The following is a 14,523-nucleotide window of genomic DNA, read 5'->3' as shown; positions in this document are numbered from 1 at the left end:
AAGGAGAGTCGGACCAAAATGCAGCGTGTAGATTGCGATCCATGTTTATTCAACAAACGTAACACGAATCTAAATACAAACACTATAAAACAAATAAAGTAACGAAAACCGAAACAGCCTATACTTGCGTAAACTAACACAGAGACAGGACCAAATACACTAAGGACAATCACCCACGACAAACTCAAAGAATATGGCTGCCTAAATATGGTTCCCAATCAGAGACAACGATAAACACCTGCCTCTGATTGAGAACCACTCCAGACAGCCATAGACTTTGCTAGATAACCCCACTAGCTACAATCCCAATACAAACACACCAGAACCCCAAGACAAAACACACCACAATACAAAAACCCCATGCCACACCCTGGCCTGACCCAATACATGAAGAAAAACACAAAATACTTAGACCAGGGCGTGACAGGCATCCATTTTGTTATTGTTTCATCTGTGGATTTGCCCTTTAAACGAGATAAAAGTGTCACCAACAAAAAGGTAAATAATGGGCCTATTGCAAATGCAGCATATGGCATTCATTTATCACATGTAAATAGCACTTTTAAGTAGTGCTCAAAGCATGCCATTCCATGAGCGCAGCATTTATTTTTCAACTTGAATTATTGAGCCCAATCAGTCCTCCATGACAACAAAATCATAAACAACAGAGTAGCGCTGGCTAATAAGTCCTTAGTTTTGGGGTTATGCTCAGGTAAAACAATTTGGCTAATCTAGACTTCCATATTTCAAAGTCCTATTCTTGAAGATCAAGGGGTACAACATTTATTGGAATGACTGGAATTGTGATTTTAATGTAAATATTATCATTTAATCATATCATTGTATGTGGTGATGGGTTAGAAGAAGCCTACATAACCAAACCATAAAATTTAACATCCATATATTTTGGGCTCCCGCAGTGGTTTAAGGCATTGCATCTCACTGCTAGAGGCATCACTACAGACCATGGTTTGATTCCAGGCTGTATCACAACCAGCCGTGATTGGGAGTCCCATAGGGCGGTGCACAATTGGCCTAGCGTCGTCCAGGCCAGGGTTTGGCCGTCATTGTAAATAAGAATATCCCCCACGGGACAGTTGAGGAAACGTAGGCTAATGTGATTAGCATGAGGTTGTAAGAAACAAACAAAAAAATCCCCGGGACATAGACATATGGGCAAAAGCTTAAATTCTTGTTAATCTAATCTACACTGACCAATTTACAGTAAGACTTGCCTAGTTAAATAAAGGTTAAATAAAAAATATATATGGCCAGCAATATAAACTTTAACATAGATTTATCTTGCAAAATATGTTCTTCAATTGGTAACATACATTGCTGTCTTCTTCTAATGCCTCAAGGGGAAAGTAATCTAAATCTAAAGTAATCTAAAAGTAACTGAATGTAATCAGATTACGTTACTGAGTTTGGGTAATCTGAAAGTTACGTTACTGATTACAATTTTGGACAGGTAACTGTAATGGATTACATTTAGAAAGTAACCGACCCAACCCTGGACAGCCTATAGGGAGGAGGTCAGAGACCTGGCAGTGTGGTGTCACAACAACAACCTCTCCCTCAACGTGAGCAAGACAAAAGAGATTATCGTGGACTACAGGAAAAGGAAGGCTGAACATGCTCCCATTCACATCGATGGAGCTGAGGTGGAGCAGGGCGGGAGTTTCAAGTTCCTTGGTTTCCACATCACCACCAAACTATCATGGTCCAATCACACCAAGAAAGTCGTGAAGAGGCCACAACAACACCTTTTCCCCCTCAGGAGACTGTAAAGATTTGGCATGGGTACTCAGATCCTCTAAAGGTTCTACAGCTACACCCTTGACAGCATCCTGACCGGTTGCATCACCACCTGGTATGGCAACTGCTTGGCGCTGCAGAGGGTAGTGCGTACGGCCTAGTTCATCATCCAGGACCTACATACTACGTGTTGTCAGAGGGAGGCCAGTCACCCAAGTCATAGACTGTTCTCTCTGCTACCGCACGGCAAGTGTACCTGAGTGCCAAGTCTAGGTCCAAAAGGCTCCTTAACAGCATCTAACCCCAAACAATAAGACCGCTGAACAATTAATCAAGTGGCCACCTGCACTATTTGCATTGACACCCCCTCCCTTTGTTTATACATCTCTACTGGCTGTTTATTATCTATGCATAGTAATTTTACCTTGACTAACCTGTAAGCCCACACATTGACTCAGTACCAGTACCCCCTGTATATAGCCTCATTATTTTCTTAAAACTGCATTGTTGGTTACAGGCTTGTAAGTGAGCATTTCACGGAAAGGTCTACACCTGTTGAATTCGGCGCATGTGAAAAATAAAATTGGATTTGATCTATACACATCTTCACTGGAGGAATTTACACAAGATATACTAGGAATGATATGATACTGCATAAGAGTTGGTATGTTTCTTGACACTATAATTAAGAAATAAGTCTTGAGGGGGTGTGGTATAAGACCAATATACCAGGGCTAAGGGTTGTTCTTATGTACAACGCAACCCTTAGCTGTGGTATATTGACCATATACCACAACCTCCAGAGGTGCCTTATTGCTATTATAGACTGGTTACCAATGTAATTGGAGCAGTAAAAACACATGTTTTGTCATACCAGTGTTATAGGGTCTGATATACCACGGCTGTCAGCCAGTCAGCATTCAGGGCTCAAACCACCCAGTTTATAATAACAAATATGAACCCTGTAAATAGTGTATATTGTTTTTTATTGACAGGGAGAGAAAAACAATGCTCTAACAGCAGATTAGGGAGGCACCATGGGATTAAGCTGCTCATCTAGCTAGCCTACTGTTTCTAATATAACATTTCCTATTTCACATCAGTAAAAAAAGGCATTACAGTCTCAATATGCATTACTATTTAGGGCATATCTCTGGATGATTTAGTTTAGGTTTGTCATGTCAGAGCTACTGTACTGTATTCAGCTCATTGTGTATCCCCCCCAGGTGTTCCTCCTGTCACAGGTCTAAGATATGTTCTGAGATAAAAGTTGGTACAATTCCTTCTCATGCTTAGAATGATTGCTGCATTATCCGGTAGAGTTCTATTAAACACTGTTGGGGGATATAGGCAACAGTGTGTGGGTGAAAAATGGGTCTATCTATGCAAGTGAAAATCGACTTATTCTTTACTCAATCCTACTCTTCCAATCTGTAGGTTCAACTGACTCTCTCATAGCTAAATTAAATGAGCAGCACTGTAGTATACTGTAGGTAATGTTTACAAGCCACTGATAAGAATCACTATTGGTCAGTATAGACAAGACATGTCCATACCAACACTATAATAATAATAATTATAATAATTTATCACATTTCTACAGCACTTTTCATAACAATCTTAATGTGATTCAAAAGCAAAAAATAAACAAGCAATACTTCATCATGAGTAGTTTAGCCATAGTTAGGTAACCAATAGGTCATGTCTTTGAGTCCATGCATCATCCAAAGATAGAGATGGGAAGTTCATGGCTTGATCAGAGGTAGTATGGTCAGGGAGATGGTTGATGAAGAGTCTGGTGACAATCATGTAGAAGGCTACTCTGGGAACCAGCACGAGTCGTGTAGCTACTGGACTTATCCTCCTTCACAATGTATGGCATCCAGTTGGGTGACGCATCAGCAGCTCTTGGTGCCAGAAAGCTCACCACACACAGTTCAGAGTACAAGCCAGTCGTCCCCAACCACAAGCCCTCTGCCTCAGCACTGCATTAATTTACTCCATCTCCCATTCTTCTCAGGCTTCAGGTGACTCTTAAATTGATGTTTTCAAAAGATCAGGAACCAGCAGCCAGGTGAAACAAAAAAGCTGGTACAGTGTCCAGATGCATCATTCAAACAAAAACAATTGGCTAGCTAACAAGCCAAAAATAGTTGACCTGCCAGTCTATCTGCAAATCTGTGGGTAAAAAAACACCAGAAATATGCACTAAAACTCAATGTTATCAAAAACAAAACAGCTGATAAAAAAACAAATAACAAATAATTAAATATGTACACATTTACAGGAGTTCTCTGTTTAAGCTCTCTGTTTAGGCTGGTGCCATGGCAACTACAGAACAATAAATATATGACTCTGCCATCTTCTCTTGCTCTCACCCGACTGCCCTCCAACACTGACAATGTGCTTCAGCCTCTTCCATCATGTAATGTCCAACCAACACGACTAATTGCCATGATTAATCATCATATAAATATATCAGGCCAGTTCAGGCCTTAGGGTAGGCCTGGGTATGCATAGATTTTATCCAGTATAATAGGATAGTATAGTAGGCCAGCCTACCTCAATCGTGGTACAGCTCCAACCATGGCTCAAAGCATTCAATTTGCCATTGATGAATGTGCTTGGGGAATCTCCAAGCCCATTGATAAAGTGTGAGGTGCCTGTAGTTGTACAGCACAGTGTCATTACTAATCAGCCATATCCGTTACGCCCCCCACTGTCACAGCAAAGATGCTTGAGACGCTTGAGAATCTTAGCCTGGAGGATGGATAAATACATAGGCTAGACGCCGATAGACGCCGACCAGATTATCTAATATAATCTCATTTTGTCCATTTCTAATCCACAGAGTAGGCGTAGGCCTGAATACAAGATACCATGATTTGCTGTGTCATAAGACGTGCACATTTACAACTTTCTCTCTGCCACCAGGTTCAGGCCCAGCCTCTCCTCTAACCTTAACCCCAACCTTAACCTCCCCTCTGCAGATTCAACACCAGTTCCAGCACCAGACCCAGTTCCAGCACCAGACCGAGTCACAGCACCAGAATACTGGAAGAAGTGCAGAGGAGGGACCAAAGATCAAACCTTCACCTGGTGATCAGGCCACAGGAAAGTTTGTGTGTTTGCTTGCTCATCAGGCTGGCCTTCCTCCCCTCTACAGACCCAGATACCAATCCAGCACCTGAATCAGCCCCAGTTCCTTGTTCCCGGTTCCTGTTTTTTCCTGGTCTCCAGTTTTCCACTCTGGTCCCAGCACCAACAAGACTTCAGTCCTGGCCCCAACACCAGCAACAACCCTGGACACAGCACTGACCAACCACAACTGCCACCTCCATCCAGCAACTGCCAGCCCAGACCCCACCCACAACACAAAGACACATTGTGGACTGACTGATGGACAGATTGCTTTTGTTTTTGCTTTTCCTTGATTAGATGACCATTTGGTTTGCCTAATTTGACTTGATAGCTTATTGTTATAATTATTTATCATTTTGAATTTTGAAAAACCAAATTAAAGGACCTTAACTTTTTCAGGGTTCTTACCTAACCTTAACATTTCAAGGTTCTTGCTATGTAAAGAGTTTGGGGATATTATGGCATCATTTTGAGTGGAAAATAAAGTTTAACGTCAAAATCTGGTGTATTAGGTAAATAGAACAGATGTCAAATAATGCAATAAGTTAATGAGTTCATGTTGCACTATGACTATCAAATCAAATCAAAATGTATTTGTCACATGCACCAAATACAACAGGTGTAGACCTTACAGTGAAATGCTTACTTATAAGTCCTTAACCAACAATGCAGAGTTCAACATTTTTTTTACTAAATAAACCAAAGTAGAATAAAAATAAAAAGTAAGACAAGAAAATTACATAACAATAACAAGGTTATATTCAGGGGGTATCGGTACCGAGTCAACGTGCAGGGGTACAAGTTAGTTGAGGTAATTGTAATTGTAAAGTGACTATGCATAAATAATAGACAGCGAATAGCAGCAGTGTAAAAACAAACAGGGTGGTCAATGGAAATTGTCCGGGTGGCTATTTCTAATTGTTCAGCAGTCTTATGGCTTGGGGGTAGAAGCTGTTAAGGAGCCTTTTGGTCCTAGACTTGGCACTCCGGTATCGCTTGCCATACGGTAGAGGAGAGAACAATCTATGACTTGGGTGACTGGAGTCTTTGACAATTTTGGGGGTCTTCCTCTGACAACACCTAGTATATACAGTGGGGCAAAACAGTATTTAGTCAGCCACCAATTGTGCAAGTTCTCCCACTTAAAAAGATGAGAGAGGCCTGTAATTTTCATTGTAGGTACACTTCAACTACGACAGACAAAATTAAGGTACAAAATCCAGAAAATCACATTGTAGGACTTTTAATTAATTTATTTGCAAATAATGGTGGAAAAAAACTTTTGTTATTGACCAAATACTTAATCTCAATACTTTGTTATATACCCTTTGTTGGCAATGACAGAGGTCAAACGTTTTCTGTAAGTCTTCACAAGGTTTTCACACACTGTTGCTGTTATTTTGGCCTATTCTTCCATGCAGATCTCCTCTAGAGCAGTGATGTTTTGGGGTGTTGCTAGGCAACACGGACTTTCAACTCCCTCCAAAGATTTTCTATGGGGTTGAGATCTGGAGACTGGCTAGGCCACTCCAGGACCTTGAAATGCTTCTTACGAAGCCACTCCTGTGTTGCCCGGGCGGTGTGTTTGGGATCATTGTCATGCTGAAAGACCCAGCCACGTTTCATCTTCAATGCCCTTGCTGATGGAAGGAGATTTTCACTCAAAATCTCACGATACATGGCCCCATTCATTCTTTCCTTTACACGGATCAGTCGTCCTGGTCCCTTTGAAGAAAAACAGCCCCAAAGCATGATGTTTCCACCCCCATGCTTCACAGTAGGTATGGTGTTCTTTGGATGCAACTCAGCATTCTTTGTCCTCCAAACACAACGAGTTGAGTTTTTACCAAAAAGTTATATTTTGGTTTCATCTGACCATATGACATTCTCCCAATAATCTTCTGGATCATCCAAATGCTCTCTAGCAAACTTCAGACAGGCCTGGACATGTACTGGCTTAAGCAGGGGGACACGTCTGGCACTGCAGGATTTGAGTCCCTGGCGGCGTAGTTTGTTGCTGATGGTAGGCTTTGTTACTTTGGTCCCAGCTCTCTGCAGGTCATTCACTAGGTCCCCTCGTGTGCTTCTGGGATTTTTGTTCACCGTTCTTGTGATCATTTTGACCCCACTGGGTGAGATGTTGCGTGGAGCCCCAGATCGAGGGAGATTATCAGTGGTCTTGTATGTCTTCCATTTCCTAATAATTGCTCCCACAGTTGATTTCTTCAAACCAAGCTGCTTACCTATTGCAGATTCAGTCTTCCCAGCCTGGTGCAGGTCTACAATTTTGTTTCTGGTGTCTTTTGACAGCTCTTTGGTCTTGGCCATAGTGGAGTTTGGAGTGTGACTGTTTGAGGTTGTGGACAGGTCTCTTTTATACTGATAACAAGTTCAAACAGGTGCCATTAATACAGGTAATGAGTGGAGGACAGATAAGCCTCTTAAAAAATAAGTTACAGGTCTGTGAGAGCCAGAAACTTGCTTGTTTGTAGGTGACCAAATACTTATTTTCCACCATAATTTGCAAATTCATTAAGAATCATACAATGTGATTTTCTGGATTTTTTTTCTCATTTTGTCTGTCATAGTTGAAGTGTACCTATGATGAAAATTACAGGCCTCTCTCATCTTTTAAGTGGGAGAACTTGCACAATTGGTGGCTGACTAAATACTTTTTACCCCACTGTAGGTCCTGGATGTCAGGAAGCTTGGCCCCAGTGATGTCCTAGGCTGTACGCACTACCCTCTTTAGCGCCATACGGCCAGATGCCGAGCAGTTGCTATACCAGGCGGTGATGCAACCGGTCAGGATGCTCTCGATGGTGCAGCTGCAGAACATTTTGAGGATCTGGGGACCCATGTTAAATATTTTCAAACTTCTGAGGGGGAATAGGTTCTGTCGTGCCCTCTTCACGACTGTCTTGGTGTGTTTGGACCATGAAAGTTTGTTGGTGATGTGGACACAGTCAATTAACAGCAACACTATGGTGTTGAATGCTGTAGTAAATGAATAGCATTCTCATGTAGGTGTTCCTTTTGTCCAGGTGGGAAAGGGCAGTGTGGAGTGCGATTGTGTCATCTGTGGATCTGTTGGGGCGGTATGCGAATTGGAGTAGGTCTAGGGTTTCCGGCAGGAGGGTGTTGATGTGAGCCATGAGAAGCCTTTCAAAGCATTTCATGGCTACCGATGTCAGTGTTATGGGGCTGTAATCATTTAGGCAGGTTACTTTCGCTTTCTTGGGCACATGTTTGAAACATGTAGGTATTACAGACTCGGTCAGGGACAGGTTGAAAATGTCAATGAAGACACTTGCCAGTTTGTCTTGTTCGTTCAAGCTTACCAGCGTTTTTCCTGTCAGCTCCTATCGTTTCCCAGCCTTTCTTTGCTAGTCCTCCCGGTTTTTACCTTTGCCTGTCCTGACCATGTACCCGCCTGTCGTCCTTTACCTTTGCCTTACCCTGGAGTTTCGACCCCTGCCTGCCTTGACCTGTCTTTGCCTGCCCCTGTTGCTACAATAAACAGTGTTACTTCGACAGTCTGCATCTGGGTCTTACCTTGATCCCTGACAGTACGAACTGGCCATGACTGAACCAGCAGTCTTGGACCAGCTCCGCTACTCCATCTCCTCCCAAGAAGCCACCATTGGTATGCATGAGGAGTTGCTTTGCGGCATGATGGAGGGATTCCAGGCCACGGCTGATCGTCACGACCAAGCATTGGACATTTTGCGGGAGCAAGTCCGTGGGTTGCCTACTAGGCAGCCGACCACGACGGTACCCTCCCAGCCCCTCTGTAACCCAGCTGGTAGCAGCGTCATCACCCCGGTATCCCGAGAACCCCGCTTACCTCCACCGGAGTGAAATGATGGACATTCCAGAACCTGCCGGGCCTTTCTCTCCCAGTGCTCCCTCGTTTTTGAGCTGCAGCCTTCTTCATTCTCCTCTGACCGCTTGAATATAGCGTATATTACCACGCTGATGTCCGGGAAGGCACTCGCCTGGGCCACGGCGGTATGGGAGCAACAATCCGCCGTCTGCCTCAGGTATTCGTGGCAGAGGTGAGAAAGGTGTTGAAGGCTCCAGTGTCCGGGAGAGAGACTGCCTGGAAGTTACTCCAGCTTCGGCAGGACACCTTCAGTGCGGCAGACTATGTGGTGGAGTTCCGCACGCTAGCAGCAGAGGGTACCTGGAACCCAGAAGCGCTGTTCAACACGTTCCTGCATGGATTATCAGAAGAGGTAAAGGATGAGCTGGCAGCCCGATAACTACCGACGGATCTCGACTCACTCATCGCTTTAACCATCCAGATCAATGGTCGGCTACGGGAACGTAGGAGGGAGAAGAGGTTCGAATGCTGTCCCAATCGCTCACTCAGGGATCCCGCCTTGTAGCTGATAAACTCACCTCTTCCCAAGCCGATGCAGGGCTGGGCTTTCTCCAGCCAAACGCGTACGCAGACTTGAGACCCAGAGTTGTCTGTATTATGGTACTGCCGGTCATTTTGTGTCTACTTGTCCCTTCAAGAGAGCTATCATATTCGTTGGAGTACACTGGTGGGTCTGAAAGATAATTGTTCTTCTCCCCTTACTCGCCCCCTCTCTATGCCACCCTGCAATGGGGCGACCAGCCACCCTGCTATGGGGGGGGGGTACTGTCATACCCTGATCTGTTTCACCAAGTCCTGCCACACCTGACAAGCATCAGAGCCGGTGTAGTAGGATTCAATCTTAGTCCTGTATTGACGCTTTGCCTGTTTGATGGTTCGCTCCTTTAGCTCAGTGAGGATGTTGCCTGTAATCCATGGCTTCTGGTTGGGAAATGTACATACGGTCACTGTGGGGACGATGTCGCCAATGCACTTATTGATGAAGCCGGTGACTGAGGTGGTATACTCCACAATGCCATTGGATGAATCCCGGAACATATTCCAGTCTGTGCTAGCAAAACAGTCCTTTAGCATCCGCATCATCTGACCACTTCCATATTGCGTGAGTCACTGGTACTTCCTGCTTTAGTATTTGCTTGTAAGCAGTAATCAGGATGATATAATTATTATAATTATTAATTATCAGATTTGCAAAAATGAAGGGTGAGGGAGAGCTTTGTATGCTTTGTATGTGTGTGGAGTAAAGGTGGGATTTGGGCCTTGTCTTGACAAAGCAGCATATATTTTGCATTGGACTCATTAAAGAAAAACTCTTTGTCCAGTTCTAGGTGAGTAATTGCTTTTTTAGGTCATAAGAGATGGTAGCAGCAACATTATGTACAAAATGAGTTACAAACAATGCAAAACAAAATGGCACAGTTGTTTAGGAGCCCGTAAAATGGCAGCCATCCCCTCCGGGGCCATTATTATCAGTATTCTACACTGTAAACATTGTAACTTGTTTTTAAGGTAACTTATGTTACTGTAAATTCCAATAAACCTTGGTTTAACTCTACATTGCTGTGAAGAAGGCACTTATTTACAATAATGTACAGTAACATGCTGTACTTCTTTTTACAGTAACTTACAGGTAACTGTTTGTCAGTAATTTACCATTAAAACAAGTTGTGTTTTTTACAGTGTAATATAATGAATTAAGACTAAGAGTGTTGAATCAACAATTAAAATGTTGAGTCTCTGTGGACCCATGTTTACACCGAAACAGTGTTAAATGTTAACTCTGCTTAGTGTACAGTCTTATTTAAATATTTCCCAGAGTGCCTTGCCTTTCGAGTAAATTGTAGAGTTACCACCCATGACTGAATTTATTAGTTACAGAGACATGGTTTCAAGGCTAATGAAATCATGTGATTTTTTATAAATGTTTGCAATATTGAATGCTGGATAATATGATAATGAGCTGTGTATGACTTTCAGGCCATTGTACTAGGGTGAAGCTAGGCCCTCAAAATAAGGTCTTAAGAAAAAAACATATGGTGTTGTGTTAAATATATATGTTGAAAGATAACATATCCACTTAGGATGTCACTTGGTGAAGTCCATAGGACTGGAAATGGATGAATGCAACAAATATGTATCTGTCACTAATAAATACAGTAACTCTACAATTTACTCGAAAGGCATGGCACTCTGGGAAATATTTGAATAAGGCTTTACACTACGGAGTGTGTAAATTTAACACTGTCGCGGTGTCTATATAGGTCCACAGACTCAATCCTTTCATGGTTGATTGAACACTGTTAATTTAGACTTTCGTTAACAATGGAGAATTTGCTGTGTTGATTCTCTACGAGCAGAGAACATTGGGGGAAAACAAAATCATGATGTTTTGAGTGGAATGGCTATCCAGTCAACACTGCTGCATTGTTTTGATCACATACAATTGTCACACTTAGCTCATTCAGCCTACCTAAATAAGCAACACTGCTTATAGTGTGTATTGTGGTACAAATGCAATTGCATCCAAATGAGAATTGAACATTTAAAATGATTACAAACGACTGATCAATAGACCATGCAAATTAAAACAATAAACACCAAACATCCCTACCTTAAATTCCTCCAGGATCTTGTAAGTTTTCCCCCTGTATTCACAAAAGTTTTTAACCTCCTTGCATTCAGGACAGCATCCATTGTGCTCCACTTTTGTGCACTTAGGGTGTATCTTGGGGCACTCCGGCTGGTCGCACACTGGCCCATCCTCAGTGCACACACATGGGCAGTTCGAGTGTCCTGGGAAGAAACGCTCCCCCAGTTTGTAAACAAAGCCACTGTCGTCCACACAAACTTTCCCCCGGTAATCGTCGAAAATGATGTTGTCGCTGTTGGCAGTTCGCTCTGCCTCGTCTGCGGCGTAATCCTCGGGACTGAGGGAGGCTGGTGACAAGGTGGCGTGGAGGACGAGGAGGACAATGCAGGGTGTTGGAAAGAGAGGGCCCATCCTTCGCCGCGGTATTCCTATTGCAGTCAAGGAAAGGGTCGAAGTTGCATTTACTTTGCCCATTCCATTCCCAGTCTGTGCAGCACGAAGGCCAAATGAACATGCTGATGATATCATGCAAATAGAATGGTATATATTCAATTAGAAGTATCCACAGCAACGGACACAATTCCAGAAAAGATTTACAATCTAACACATCAAATTCTCAAGTGTTAATTCAAAACTTAGTGTTAAATTTAACACGGGTCCAGTGTGTTGATCCAGGTGTTAATTTAACACTAACATAATTAATTTAACACTCACTGATGTAAAAGAACCCCAGTGTTGGTGTTAATAACCAGTGTTAAGTTAAAACCATGCTCATCTTTATCATATTTCCCAGTATGCTCTATTGCAGGTGGCTTTTTAGAATTGTTTGTTTCAATATCTATGTTTGTGCATGTACATTGATTGGTTAATTAATATTATGCTACTCAAAAATAAATAACAAACATTTTTCTAATCCAATCCGTGAGCTGGATTTATTGCACTATAGGGCTGGATTACCGCATTTGGGGCCCCAGGGCACCGATCTCCAGGGGCCCACCCACCGTTTTTTGGGGGAAATAAGCTAACTTACTGCATTTCAATACATTTTGCCAAGGTGCAGAGAGAAAAATTTGCATTTCTACACTTTTTGTCATGAGGCTAAGAGAAAATGTTGAAGTTTTAAAGCTATTTTCCTGCAATTCCACAGTTTTTGCCATGGGGCAGAGAAAAAATATGTTACCCGTTACTGAAATGGTTGTTCCAGTTGAAATGGTTTAGCTCAGGGGTATCAAATACATTTTTCCCTGGGTGCTGCATTTGATCTTCAATGAGGTCCAGAGGGCCCCACTGAAACTGTATGAATGTAGGTCCATTATACTTTATACTCAGTTTTGATTTGAGTCATTTTAAATTGGCCGGATTGGACCGTATGTTTGACATCCATGGTGTGGTCTCCTATCTTAGTCTTCCCAACCCTGGCAGTCTTTCGAAATGCAGGTTGTGGGTGAATAAAGATTCAAAATGTTGAATATCCCCACTCTGGCTGTATTCCAATAGGAATTACACATCACTTTCCAAGCCAGCATAATGTGATTTGCAGGCCTGATGTAGCATGAAAGCCATGAATTTCAGGCCACTGTATTAGGTAAAAATGCAGCCCTCAAAATAAGATCTTATTATAGAAGTGTTTCAGTGTGTTAATTACATCTTATGATAACATGTTTACATAGGATCTCATTTGATGGCCAGGAAATTGTATTTGATGAATGCAACAATCATGTCTCTGTCATTAACAAATACAGTTAAGGTTTGTAGCTTTACAATTCACTGAAAGGCAAGGCACTCTGGGAAATATGCAAATAATGCTTAACACACTGTTAATTTAACGCTGAAAAGTGTGGACCGATATAGACAATGGACTAGTGTTGATTTAACTGAATAATGTTCTATTATTACATTTCTTACATACATTGCAGAATGTCAGTATATTAAGTAAGATAACACCCCCCCCCCTCCCAATAAAAACAAGATGTGTTTACAATGAAAAAAAGACATGAGGTTTTAGGATGAGTTTTACAGTGAATGGGAAGGTGGATACATTGGGCATTATAAACTCACCGCGTTGAAATGTTCGGTTCCACTAGTTGGAGTCGGGATCAACAGAGATCCAAACCCAGTAGAATGGATTAAACACAGGATCCAATAACTTCCAGATTGACCATTGGATTAAACCAACAGGCTCCAGATAAAAAATATAATCCCCCTTCAGTTGCTGTTGTTGCGCGTAAAAGCAGTTAGAAACGAGACCATTTTCGGTACGGATGACTTCGGAGCAGCGCGAGCGATGTGATATGCACACACAAATCAATCTGATACATGACTCAGAGGATCCCGTATTTCCCGTAGATAAAGATAACAATAGGTACTGATGTGTGAAAAAGAAGCCTTGAAAAAAATGGTACGAAATTATATTGCCTTCTATTTTTGCCAATAGGCTACTCATAGTCGTCCACGGCAGTGAGAGTCATTTCAATCAACTTCCAAATGCTGCAGGTAGATCAAAAACAGAATTATGCATTGTAACATACATCCAGCAGCGAGTGCAATTTGAACAATAGACCCAAACTCTGGAAGATACACCTTTAAGAAGAGAAAAATTAACTAAAAGAAAATAAGTTTAAACCCAGCATCTCCAGTAAAAGTTAAATGTTTAGCCTACTAAAGATATTTTATTTGTCCACACTTTTCCGTGCGCACTCTCCGAGAAGAAGCAGAGAATATGGTAGCCTACCAATCATAGCTTGATTCTCGTTAGTTGAATAAGCTGAGGTGAAAAAGCCCCGATTCAAGTCCTCCGCCTATACCGCCAATTTTGTGAAGAGGACCGTGCAGAACAGCGGCGCTTTACATCGCCCTTGTGAGTAAGAGGGGACGCATTTGACTTCAGGACCACGGACAGTGGCAGAGGGCACAGCGGCAGACAGCGCTATCTTCAGCACTGTCGCTGTTCAGTCGAGCGTCCCGCTGAGCACGCGGAGATTGGAGAGCTTTCCCATCTTGTGTTGCTCCCCAGACCAGCAAGGAAAAAGCGAATGGTTTGGCGCAGCTAGATCACCCTTCAAAGAACTTGAAGTGGCATTTTATTATATCGATATCCGCCCCAAATGCACTGAATCAATCGAAATAGATGGATGGGGTTTGCTCTCTT

At 42.5% G+C, this 14,523-nt stretch overlaps 1 protein-coding gene across 1 annotated transcript in view; it reads right to left on the bottom strand.

The window, feature by feature from the left end:
* The window catches only part of LOC112224951 (von Willebrand factor C domain-containing protein 2-like), a 34,737-nt gene extending 22,888 nt beyond the window's left edge, over positions 1-11,849 (bottom strand). The window contains exon 1 of the mRNA XM_024388542.2: positions 11,397-11,849. Coding sequence (XP_024244310.2) covers positions 11,397-11,849 — 453 coding nt within the window. The remainder of the gene's footprint in view (positions 1-11,396) is intronic.
* Positions 11,850-14,523: the final 2,674 nt, after the last annotated feature.

Source organism: Oncorhynchus tshawytscha, linkage group LG26 (genome assembly GCF_018296145.1).
Source record: "Oncorhynchus tshawytscha isolate Ot180627B linkage group LG26, Otsh_v2.0, whole genome shotgun sequence".
In the NCBI taxonomy this organism is placed as follows: Eukaryota; Metazoa; Chordata; class Actinopteri; order Salmoniformes; family Salmonidae; genus Oncorhynchus; species Oncorhynchus tshawytscha.
This window is presented reverse-complemented; position numbering and strand designations above follow the sequence as displayed.